Source organism: Culicoides brevitarsis, chromosome 3 (assembly GCF_036172545.1).
Source record: "Culicoides brevitarsis isolate CSIRO-B50_1 chromosome 3, AGI_CSIRO_Cbre_v1, whole genome shotgun sequence".
Taxonomy (NCBI): Eukaryota; Metazoa; Arthropoda; class Insecta; order Diptera; family Ceratopogonidae; genus Culicoides; species Culicoides brevitarsis.
The window spans coordinates 19,997,464-20,010,096 of record NC_087087.1 but is presented as its reverse complement, the minus strand read 5'-3'; the positions used below and the strand labels follow the sequence as shown (position 1 = coordinate 20,010,096).

The 12,633-nt window shown below is 29.0% G+C and overlaps 1 protein-coding gene and 2 long non-coding RNA genes across 4 annotated transcripts; 2 read left to right on the top strand and 1 right to left on the bottom strand.

The window, feature by feature from the left end:
* Positions 1-489: 489 nt before the first annotated feature.
* On the top strand, positions 490-1,691 carry LOC134833795 (uncharacterized). Its single transcript, XR_010162133.1, has 3 exons — positions 490-760; positions 828-934; positions 1,391-1,691. It is a non-coding gene; the product is annotated as an uncharacterized LOC134833795 (long non-coding RNA).
* A 3,247-nt stretch (positions 1,692-4,938) lies between these two features.
* LOC134833794 (UDP-glycosyltransferase UGT5-like) lies at positions 4,939-8,696 on the bottom strand. 2 transcript variants are annotated; one of them, XM_063848248.1, is made up of 5 exons: positions 8,552-8,696; positions 6,496-6,775; positions 5,571-6,437; positions 5,364-5,509; positions 4,939-5,300 (listed from the first exon to the last, which is right to left on the bottom strand). In XM_063848248.1, exons 2-5 carry the CDS (start codon positions 6,763-6,765, stop codon positions 5,027-5,029), a joined length of 1,557 nt encoding a protein of 518 aa, XP_063704318.1. In that variant the 5' UTR covers positions 6,766-6,775; positions 8,552-8,696; the 3' UTR covers positions 4,939-5,026. The 2 variants fall into 2 exon arrangements, with proteins under 2 accessions (XP_063704318.1, XP_063704319.1); XM_063848249.1 differs by lacking the exon at positions 8,552-8,696 and adding an exon at positions 7,716-7,840.
* Positions 8,697-10,013: 1,317 nt separating this feature from the next.
* On the top strand, positions 10,014-12,044 carry LOC134835078 (uncharacterized). The gene is made up of 4 exons (XR_010162195.1): positions 10,014-10,224; positions 10,292-10,368; positions 10,434-11,350; positions 11,664-12,044. It is a non-coding gene; the product is annotated as an uncharacterized LOC134835078 (long non-coding RNA).
* Positions 12,045-12,633: the final 589 nt, after the last annotated feature.

The following is a 12,633-nucleotide window of genomic DNA, read 5'->3' as shown; positions in this document are numbered from 1 at the left end:
CAGTCTCGAACAGTTGGATTTCCATTGTATTAACCTAAACTCACCCAGTAGCGGAGAGCCAACAAATCGACCCTTACCCATTATTAAAACAACTTTGTTTTTTGCTGCGTAAATAAACAAAACCTAATTCAAAGAAACTGGACTGGTTTGAGAAGATAGTTGCATTATATAAATATTAAAGATATTAAATATTAAAGAGTTTCAATTGTTTGTGGGAGTTTTTATTTAAATTAGTTCATTTAGTGTGTCTTCCAATGAATGCATATTTGTTTGGGCGAATAACTCCAAATGAAGAAAATTGGCTTCATAATAGAATATCTTGAATACGTCTTACTACCAAAATGAAAAATATCTAATTTTCATCGCCCATATTTCGCAATCTAAAATATTATTTTTTGCGTATTCGTGAAAAAGTTGATTTTGAAAATATTCAAACAAAAACATCGACAAAAACAAGTCCAAATAATGTTACCTTAGTATTAGTGTCTCTCTGTAAACGCATAAGATAAATAATAACATAAGTTTAGGTAGTAAGTATTAGTTCTTTCAACTTTTAAGACCACAATTTACCTGCTGTTCGACATGAAGCTTCTTTCTAAATTTCCTCGGTTTGGCATGATGTGCTTTTGCATCCCTCTGAGGACTGGAACTATTTTTCTTGCAATTTTGCAAATCACAGGATGTACACTTAGCATTGTTTCACTGGTTTTAGCAGATGCAAAGGATGTTGTGTATGTTGAAATGCAAGAAATTCCAACAAGTATGACTATTTTTTTTTTATTTGTAAACAAAAATGAAATGTATCTCATTTTTAATATAAATTTCAGATGAAACAGAGAAAGTTCCACAGATAAAAGCAACTGTTTATTCTTCAATATTATTTGAAGTCATTGCTTTATTGTTTGCTGTGATTTTATTAGTAGGTGCCTTTCAGGTGAGAATTAACATAAATAAAAGCCACTGGTTGGTTAAATTAAAAACAAATATACATGAATAATATCTATTTCAATTACAATGAACGAACTACAAAAATAATTGTAAAAATATACAGAATCAGTGGCGAATTCACCAGCAGGCTGATGAGGCTGCAGATTTCTGTAGAACAAAATTCTTGAAAATTGTTAAAAAGCCCCATAGCAAAAAAAAAACTCCGAGAAAATCTTTCAATGTTTAGAATAGCAATTATTATGCTTAATTTTATTTATTTCGAAAGTCAAATGAAATTTTTTGCATTTTGTTTAAGGCAAAGACAAAACTTTAGAAAGCCACAATTATTATCAATAACTTACTTACATATAATTTTGGTTCAAAGCGTTAAATTTCACGTCATCATAAAATAAAAAATTGTCATTAATAAATTAAAAAAAATATGTATTTCTTTTTTTTTCAGAGAAACATTAAACTAGTCAAATCATATGTCGTTTTCAACCTCATAGGAATATTAATATTGATTCCAATTATCATTTTAACAGCAGTTTTCATACCTCTTTATGGATTAGTATCAGCAATTATTTTGTTGATTAGTATTTATTGCCTGCTGTGTATCAACTCATTTTTACAAATTTTGATCATCAGACAAAACAGGTTGCCACAAATGGATCTCTTATACAAGAATGAAGCGGAAGGAAGACTTTCTTAGATTATGTATTTTTATAAGAATATATGTAATATATTAAAATATATATTTTCATACAATATTATTTTTATTTCATTGATTTTTAAGGCTGATTCATGTAGGATTGTTGAGTTTATTTCATCACGAAAAATCATAACTTCACCAAATCAAAAATCTAAGAAACATTCCATTTAAAACATAAAAATTAAGAAATTTTTGTTCTAGCGAAACTCTCTGGCGGTTAATTTTCCAAGTTTATCTTCAGAAACCAAGTTGGCAAATTGGGGCTTAAAATTTACATTTTTGGGTTTCCTGAGGCATCAGATCATTTGCGATCATATGTTACACGGAGAAAAATGATGTACTCGAGACGACAAACAATCCTAGTGAAAAAGAACTTCAAAACATCAGAAATCAAATTTTTGTTGTAAAATTACTTGGAAAAGGCAAAAATAAAGATTATTATTATATTTTTTTTTATACTCTAGATGAAAATTTTTTTAGATTTTCGATTTGGCAAAATTGTGAATCTTAAAAATCATACATAATATGTATTTTCTAAGGCAACTGAAGAAAATCGTTTAAAATAACTTAAAAAACTCAATTAAAATGTTACGAATGACAAGTTTTGAAGATTTTTTTTTTCAAAGAAGCAAATGTTCGTTTATTAATCTGTTTATAAATTGATTCGAATTGTTTGTCTTTATATCAAATTACATTAGCATAAACAAATCTTATATTCTTTAGATAGAGTACGTATTAGCAGGACTAATTTCTTTCATAAAGTGCAAAATGAGAAGTTCAACTGATTGTCACGATTAAAAAGTTCGTTTTGACGAAGTTTTGTTCAGTCTTAACTCGTTCTTGATACAGAAAACACAACGAAAGTGCTTTATAAATAAATAGTTTATAATAAAATTTGATTAAAAAATAATTGAATCAATTTTATTTTTAATTTCAATGTGTTTAAAAGGATACTTAATTTTCTATATACTCTTAGTAAGGCGAATAAATTTAAAAAATTACTGTTTACGATAAAATCGTACCAAAAAAAAAATCGCTTTTAAAAGACATTTTCTATTGAAATGTAGAAGAAAATTTTTTTAGGTTACGTGCCCACAATAACTTTTTTTAAAAAACCTTTACTGTGGGAGATTTCGCTTATTACAAATTATAAACAAAACATTGTAAAATTACAAAAAAAAAAAAATAAAAATATTCATTTTTTCCCCATCTCTTCTTCATAAAAATCCTCATGGGACAAAAAATGAAGTTATTAGTTTATAGTTCTATAATTTTAGAGACATTGTAAAATAATTCCTTTTCAGAAATATCATGTGGGAATATTCGGATTCATGTTTGGTTTACAAATTTTAATCGAAATTTGTGATAATAGTTGTGAGTATTTTTTTTTTTATAAAATTTGTTTTTCCATAATAATTTCTAACTTTAATTCAACAGTTTTCTATAATGACGAATTCGTTATTTTCAATAATATTCTTCTAATAAATTGGATTCTGTATTTAACAGAAAGCATTGTACTTGTGAGTAAATAATGTTTAAATTCGTTAAAAAATGAATATTAATCCCACCTTTTTATTTAAAAATACAACAGACAGTCGGCATGCTTCAGGTAATTTTTTTAATACAATTGTAGACATCTATATACAATATACACATATATAAATTTTTATTTTTCAATAAAGAAAAATCTCACAGTTCTATATGTTTCCATTGGTTTGAATTTGGTTGGTTTTGTAACTACGCTGAAGGTGGCCCATTATGTCGAAAATATGAATGTTTTGCCTGCAAAATATATCATTTGCTTTGGTTTCTTGGACTTAACTACAATGTAAGTTATAACTATTTAAAACATTAACCACTTAATTATTTATTTACATGCTGAAATTTTAAATATTTGTTTCAGATGTGCCATCCTCTTACACATGATTGATGTTTGGGAAAAAAATAATGTTTTGTGAACAATATTGGACACCTTTTTATGTTTCAGTAGGAAAACAAAAGCAAGAAACAACTATTTCAATAAACCTAAAATAAAATCCTGCAGAAATACATTTTTTATCGTTGAAATAGAGAAGCTCATAAACAGATGATTAAAAAATCTTACCTTGATTTCTTGAAGTGGTAAATCAGGTGGCTTTTATTTACATTAAACAGAAAAACTTGCTATTATTAGGTACCTAGAAAGTGTTCTCAAAATGATATGTTTGTTTACTTCAATTTTACTAGTGGTGGTTGATGGTTTCTATCTTATTTTTTCCGGTTAATTTTCGCTATATTGAAAATATTCTGTCAACATCATAAAGTATTCTAAAGGGAAGTACAATTTTTACTGTTTTGCATAAAAAAAAAATCCAAAATTTCGTAAGTGTGAAAACGAATAAAATAATTCAATGTTTATATTTAAACGTAGATGTGTAGAAAGACGTAGAATCATTGGTTTTCAGTGAAATATACAACATTCTTATAAGTAAAACATTTTTACATTTAATTCATTATTATTACCGATATATGTATTCTATTTTTCGTGTTTAACAAGGTTACCGAATTTGAGAAAATTTAATTGTGATCAGTTGAATTTCTGATGTGCAATCGGAACGTTTTATTCTTGATTTGGTTTAGAAGCACACACATAATGGCATACTTTGAAAATTTTCCACAAGTATCAATTTGTTGTTTTTGTATTGGTTTAAGAAAAGGGACAATATACATTGGCATTCTAGAGATTTTAGTGTTTTTCATTTATTTGGAATTGGAAGTGAAAGAAAATTATTTTGAGACAGGTAAGAAAGAAAAAGACAAAATATTTTTATAGATATATAAGAATTGTATAAGGAACATATTGAAATGCTTTTAAGCTTCTAGTTTGACAAATATTTTTCAACACAGTTTGTAATAATTAATATTACATATTACTTTCTTTTTTGTTCCAGCATCAAACTGGCAGCGTCTCTTTGTCATTAGTCGAGTCATACAGTTATTTTTAGCTATATCATTAATTTTAGGCGTTATTAAAGTATGAAAAAAAATTAACATATTTATAATTTTATTAAATATTAAATTTTCATTTTATTTTGACAGCAAATCAGTCGATTAGTATTACTGTACCTGTTTGCTGAACTTTTTTTCATAGTGTTCAATGTGGCCTTTCTCACACAGTCATTTGCACGATCTACGAGTCCAGAAAACAATACAACGAACGTGTTTTTCTTGTTTGTTTTGTTTTTCTCATTTTACAGCTGGTGTGTCACAAATTCATTTTATCAAGAGCTTGAAACATATTAGACCCAAAACAAAGTGCATAAGAAAATGTATTCAACAAAATTTATTCAAATGATTATTAAAAAAAAACAATGAATAATTTTTTTTATCACATTTTAATGATGCCACCTACTGATATTTCTCTTTCTCACTCTTTTTGGCTTTGCAAAGTCGTTTAATAATTCGAACCCACATAAAGATGGTCAGGATCAGGATAGAAACTACAAGTGCCCAAACATCAAGCGAATGATAAACGTACCATGGCAAATCGATGGCTCGAGAATGGAGGAGTGGGCCACCTCCCGTTGCCGCCACATGTTCAGCCCACCAAATTGCAGTTTCCAATGGTGTTGTTAGACGATTTTTGAATGAAAAAGATACTTTTTTAGCATTTTGGGCCATTCTATAAATTAAAATTTATCATATGTATTATATATTAATTTAAAGAAACCATGTAGTTTCTTACTCTGGTGATAGCGCTTGTTTTAAGGCGCTCACAATATTTTCCGTAGTCATTTGTGGAAAAGGCAGCAAAACACCCATGCCTCTATGGACAATCGCAGCAGCATTCATAAATTGATCACCGTACATTGGCGTTACTACTGCAGGTACCTAAATAAATTTAAAGAGTTTAAATAAATATAAATAAATACATCTATAAAAAACAATTTACCCCACAATACGCGGTTTCTGAGCTACCCAACAATCCACCATGACTCATAAAGACACGTACTTTAGGGTGGCATAAAATGTCTCTCTGTGGTAGCCAAGGCCTTATATAAACATTGTCTGGTTTATTAGGCAATGAATCATTTTCCCACTTCCATATTATTCGTTCCTTAAATTGGCTTAGTGCTGAGAGAAAAGCATCCCGTTTATCATCTGGCATGGAGTCAGCTTTAACCATACTTCCCCAACTAATAATTATTACTCCGTGTTCTGCAGTGTCTAGCAGGTTTTGTAAATCTGGACTCAATGTTTTCTGTTCTGAAATATGAATACCACCAACTTCGAGAACGCCTGGAGGGAGCGGTTTTGGTGCACTTAGTGAATAATGTTGATTCACCATCATTAGGCTAGTTTTCTTAACTAGTTCCGCAACATCGGGAATCCCTGGACCCAAGTGTTTTTCAAGAAGATCATTGGCTTTCGGGTTAAAAACCCATTTATATATTAAGTTATGGCTGTGGATGACAAACCAGTTTTTAGCTCTTTGAATAAAATTCATATTTTCTGAATGGTCCGAAAACACTATGGGCATGTAAGAAGGTATGAGTGGTGTCCCAGTTCTTTCATAATGCCAGGTCATCATTGCACACGAGGATAAAGAAATGAAAGGCGCCTGAAATTTTGAGGCTATGCCAACAGGGCAATCTGTATTGAATTGCTCCAGAATAATAAGGTCGAACTTTTCGCGGTACTGCTTCATGAATTTTTGCAAAGAGCGCGATGTTAGAGCTTTTTCGCAGGAATTTATACCCCATGAGTACAAAAAAAATATTTCCGTATAATGAGACAATGGTCTTTGATCCTTGAACCACTAAAAAGAAACGTTTGAATTATTAAAATACCTAAATAAAATTGCATATAGCACTGACTTCCAGATCAACTCCATTATTCAAAGAAATATCTGAAAGTCCTTCGAGAACGACATCTGTATAGCCTGGAACTGGATTTTTATCGGGAAAATGTGATATGACTGTAACGTTGTGTCCCTTTTCTGCGAGTCCCCGCATTAACGGATAGAACATGTCAAAATGGCTTTTTCCTGGATGTATAAAAATTCCTAAGATGTTGTAGCATGTTATCCGATCTATTGTTGAAATAATCAACATAAAACTTATAAAATGCCCCAGAATCTGTGTCATTTTTTTTTATCTGAAAAAAAAAATAATTAATTAATTTATTTAACACAGCAATAAATCAATTAACAACGTAGTCATATTTTTTTTCAAAGAAATATTAGCGCTAATCATTTTATAAAACAAGCTCAACGATGAAAAAAAATTGTAATATATAAAAAACGTATTTCTTAAAAAATCTTTTGAATGTTCTGTTATGCATTATATGTTTTTTTTTTGTTTTGTATATCTGGTCTTAATATGTCTGTAAAATTGTCGTGAAGAAACCAAGGTCTTATATGTTGCAAATAATTCAAGTCAGGCAAGTGCAATTTCAAAAAATGTTTCACATGTCCACCCACCTAACTTTTTCCGAAAATCCAAGGAGGGAATAATAGAATAATGATAATGATTTTGAAATATTTTTACTTTCAAAACATACGAAAAATGAATAAAAATCATCAAAAACTAATTGAAATCTATAAATGTTGTTATATTTTGCAGTTTTTCAAAGAGTTAGATTAATTTTGCCAGAAAAAAATTAAAAAAAAATAGTTTGGAATTTGCTAAAAAATTTTAAATTTTAAAAAAAATCGTTAGAAATTTTTTTAAAAATTGTTTTGAAAATGGTCCAATTGTTAAAATAAAAGATCTAAAATGTCTGTAAAGCACACAATTGAATATTATAACTATTTAAATATGGTGAAAAAGATGCAAAAATCATTGATATTATTGTTTTTCATTATCATTATTCATTAATCCCACCTCCTTACTTTTTGAGGTCCAAAATAATGTGAAACATTTTTTGGAATTGCACTTGCCTCACTTGTTTAAAATCACGTTAAAAATATTTTTACGTTTCATATTTATTCCAATCCTTTCTTTTTTTCTGAATAAATCGAGAAAATTTAAAAAATATTCAGAATTGAATTGTTAACATAAATTATAATTATCGTTTATTTTTATATTCATTTTACCAAAAAGCATCTGTCAAGGGCATTGAATTACCCTTCGCTTACTCTGTACAATACGACGTAGAAACTAGTTTAAATGCCATGACTTTCTGATAACATATATACAGCAGTCTAAAATACCACAGATGCATAAAGAAATAATAAATCAAAATTAAATAAGATGCCCGTCGTATCGTCATACGAAATACTTTAAATGATTTTGCAAGTAAATTTTTAACACGAAATATTTAATGAATATATAAAAAAAATTATCATGATGATTTTGCGTTTTTGACCTATCTATGCATGTTTAGAGCAGGAAATAAAATATTTCAAATATTATCAAAAGTGAAATGAAATATTAAATCACTTAAAAAAAATACTGAGGATCAAGATTCAAAATTTTTCAATCAAAAATCAATTTCGTCTGAATTTTTTGCACATCTACTTAAAAAGTGTACATGTACTTTCACTGACAATTCAGAAATACGCCGCAAATCAATGTACTTGGGTATAATAGTGTGTGTATTTTCATCATGCATTAAAATAAAAATATTGCATAAAAACAAAATAGTCTTTCACACTTCCCTAGAAAATTTATTAAAAATAATATTTTGTCTTAAACGATTGCACTCATGATAACCATACATAGAAATAATATTTTTGTTTAGTTGCAAGTAACCTATAAATTTTAGTAATATTTGGCACCAAATTACGAGAGCATGAACAAAGATCAATGTTAGTTATTTTTGCCGGCTTTAAATTTATAAATAGCACTTTAAATAGCTAGCACTTGTGAAAATAATTACATTTCCTTACATAACGACGCTATTGTCAATTGAGCTTTAAATAAGTCTCACCTTTCACAAAGGTAAAAAAAACCTAGTACCAAATGATAAAAGTATTGATGTACTAATATAAATCAATTAAAATCACAAAACATCAAATTCGAAAAACACCTTAGTGTGTGGCAACGTAATTTCAAAACGGTCTTAACAATATCGTCGCCAGCAATCAACTGAATTAAATGTAATATATTTTATTGTATGTTTACTATTAAGCAACAAGTTGTCTCATACATGCTCTTATACTCATTTTTTTTCTTCTTGTTGAAACTACTCAACCCAATATTCGTAGATAGTTTTGATATTATGCAACATGTATTTGTACAAAAAACACGGTACCTTAAATGCACGCGGTGATTTTGGCTTATGAATGAAATTCATTTTCGACCGAAGAAGGAACGAATTTCGTTTTCAACTACACTATAAACTTTTGTTCATTTTGATGTGGGGATACTTGATCATTGTGTTCACTATATTTTCATACAGATAACGCAAACAGGTGTTTCAAGAGTGAATGATAAATTGTACGTAGGTAAGATGGGTAATACAGATGGATTGATAAAGTCGTGATAATGATAATAGTTATAGGTTTTTTGTGTGATAAGATATTATTTAGATTTAAGTGATTCATACAGTGTACAAGTATGGGTACTTTTTAATATTTCGTGAACTAATGAATGACGCTTTAAGAAAAATATTCAGTGATGTAAAATTAAAAAAAAAAACAATAAAACTAGCGGACCCGCAAACTTCGTTCTACTAGAATTTAATAAGATGTTTTGTCTAAAATTGTATTCATGAATACAGTTTTTAATGAAAAATAATTACAAATAATTTACGTTATTCACATTTCAATAGCAACTGTTTTTAAATACTTTTGCTTGAGTCGCTTTGAGGCAGTATTTTTTATAAAATGAATTTACTTTTTTGAAAAGTTACTTCTTTTAAAATAAGACAATTTGAAATTTTTTAAAAAGTACTCTAAGTTCATTATTTTACCTATATCTTTATACTGAAAGTAAATTTTTAAATTGAAAAAAAAATTCTTGTATCCTGCTGACCCATTTTTAAGACAATTCCAGATTGAAAAATTAATGAATATTCAGATTGATTGTATTCGTCACTACCATTGGAAAAAAAAATCTATTCCTAAATTTTCTCAGACAATGAATACAACAACGAAGAAACAATAACGTCGATGAAGTGATTTCGGAATAAAAACCAAAATGTGTTGTCTTGCACTCAATCAATTGAAAACATTTTATTGTTTTCTTCTATTAAAAGAACTTGTTCAACAAATTGTTAATGGAGTAATATTTATGAAAAATCTCATAAAATTTTGTAACCATTACATTTATGGTTCCTTCCTTTGGCTGTCTACAAGAAAAAATACATCAGTAAATATTTATTTCGTAAGATAAATAAATAATAAAGAAACATTAATATTTTGCTATACGACTTTGATGAAAATTCGTTAAAGTATTTTGTTCTTTAGTCCAATAACTTTTGAAAAGATCGGAGGCAGATAAAAAAAAACAGTAAGAAAATGGATTGCTTAGCTTCATTACCAAAAGTTAAAACAAATGGCTGCAATTTCATTACATTTAGAACTGGAACAACAATTTTTAGTATACTGCATTTGATATTTTATATTACAATAGGCGTTTTTTTGTATGATTTAGATCCAAGCAAGTGTTGAAAAAAATTTAATATATTTGAAAAAAAAAACAAATAATTTTAATATTTTTTGAATAGATATGAATTTTCCAATCATTTGTATTTTTACAATTGCTAGTGTAAGTGCACTTTGCGCAATCATAGGTGCAATTTCGGTATGTATTTGTGAATTTTAAAACAAATAATATTTTTGAATATTTATTTTTTTATTTCATCATAGGAACGGTCTCTTTTGATTGAAATTTACGTCGTATTTGGTTTGATATCTATTTTGATTCTTAGTTTGATGACAGTTAGTGCTGCGTTTATTTCGTTCTACTTTTTCGTGTTGCAACTTACGCTGCTCATTTTCTTCGTATACAGCATTCTTTTTATGAACTCGTACTCGTATCAGCTGATAACAAGCAAGGTACCCGAGCCCACACGGATACAATCTAATGAGAACATTTAAGCAAGGTACACTACTCTCTCCTGAAAAATGTATAACGTATGCTGTTTTCTGATAAATATATTGTGTCACGGTCTACAAAATAGAAGAATAGATGTTTCTATTGTAGAAAACATTACACATTTCTCTTCTTTGTAATATACAGCTGCTGATTGTGAGTCCAAAACTGTATGGAAACTCATGTAAAAATTTACTTTGTGTCCGATAGCAAGTGTCTGCGCGCTGTTCACTTGCTATTTATTTCTTCTATTGTATATTTCTCTAAAACTTTTACTAGTTACTGTCTCAAAAGGAAAATAATAAAATAATTTGTAAAAAAACACAAAAATATAAAGAAAAATAATACTATATTGTTTCATTGATGATATTGTTGTGCTTTTGTCCATATCTAGTAATAATAAATATTAAAAATATTTAAAATTAGAAATATGTGCTCGGTTCCACCCTTGCCTATCGTCAAGCCGTGTTGGTGTATCACTTTGCAAGTTGGAAGTATCCTCTTAGGAGTTGCCCAGGTCTTAGGTGGTGCATCAATCATTATGGTCTACGTAACAGGACAACGAGAACTCGTTGATATTAAACTGCCGTCAGGCAAATATGAAGTGCATATTTTTGTCCATCTATTAGAGCTAATGACCTCAATAGTTGTTTGTACAGTTGGAATTGTGGGCATTTTAGCAGCTCTTTTTGTAAGTGTTTTGTTTTCTATTGAAAAAAAAAATGTATAAAGCATGTGACGTACATATACATTTCAAAACCAATAACTTTCAATAATTAATGTTAATCGATCGATTTTCAATAAATATCAGTTGACTGATAAAGAATGAAAATAATAAACAAAGGAGAAACGAAAATACGAAGAACTCGATAAATATACATGACAAACAACATTATTATTAAATAAATAATAGAACAAAGTAACGGCTTCAATTAAATTTAATTCATAATTAATACTGGTGGAATTGTAATTTTGGACTTAAAAAATGTTTTTTACAATTTCAGAAAAGCCGTTTACTGATAAGAGTTCAAATGGAAATACTGTGGAAACTAAATCTGCTTATGACTTTTGCAATTTTAGTGATGACTTTTGCAATACCATTAGCCGATTGTCATTTTTTCTTACTATTTTGTCTGGTGCTCTCTATCCTTGCTTTCAACATGTATGTATTGACAGTCTTTAGTAGCTACTATTTGCAGCTAAAAGAGCTACGGGCTACTACAATATGCGTCTGAGTTGGTGTTCTATCTACTGTAGTATATATAGTAATACGAAAATAGAGATGTTATAGCGAAACAAAAGAGAAAAGAGATTTTTATCAATGTGCCACACACACTCAAATGAAGCTCGCGTATTTTGTTTTATTTTTTGAAACATGGATGTGTGTCCTCTGCCTTGCCTTATGTCATGCAAAAGCTTTGGCGCCAAAACGTCGTCGTCGCATGCATGCGCCTGTGTCATTTCATCATATCGTTCTAAGTAGCAGTGACCGGTAGTGGTCTAACCAAAAAATATCAGCCGAGGAAAAATATTCGTAATAGAAAAAAAAACTTATTAAATTTAATCATAAGCAATAATGTGCATGCCATTATCAACATTGCCTTCTGTGAACCGATCGTTTTGCTGTTGCCAGCTTAGGTGTGGTGCTATTGTCATAGGATTCATTCAACTACTGATGGGAGCCATTGACTTACACCTGCAATTGTACGGTCATGTTCTAATGATAGACATAGCGACTCCTTTATTCTCGATGCGGGAACATAAGTTTTATATGAAAACTTACGCGTTTGAATATGCTGCCAGTGCAATTGCAAGCTTTTTGGGATTAGTTCTCTTACTTGGAGCCGTAATAGTAAGTAATTATACATCCATAAAATAACTGGTTTATTTAAAAAAAAACTTTTTACAGCGAATTCCGTCCTTTATCAACTTTTATCGATGGATATTTTGGTCCTTAAATGTATTATTTTTAGC

What these genes read in the sequence shown, in the direction of transcription:
- LOC134833794 (XM_063848248.1), bottom strand. Translation starts at nt 6,765, where the DNA reads ATGACACAGATTCTGGGGCATTTTATAAGTTTTATGTTGATTATTTCA. An exon ending in ATAATGGAGTTGATCTGGAA is followed by an intron (nt 6,438 to 6,495) that starts GTCAGTGCTATA and finishes GTTTCTTTTTAG; the next exon opens with TGGTTCAAGGATCAAAGACC. An exon ending in CAGAAACCGCGTATTGTGGG is followed by an intron (nt 5,510 to 5,570) that starts GTAAATTGTTTT and finishes AAATTTATTTAG; the next exon opens with GTACCTGCAGTAGTAACGCC.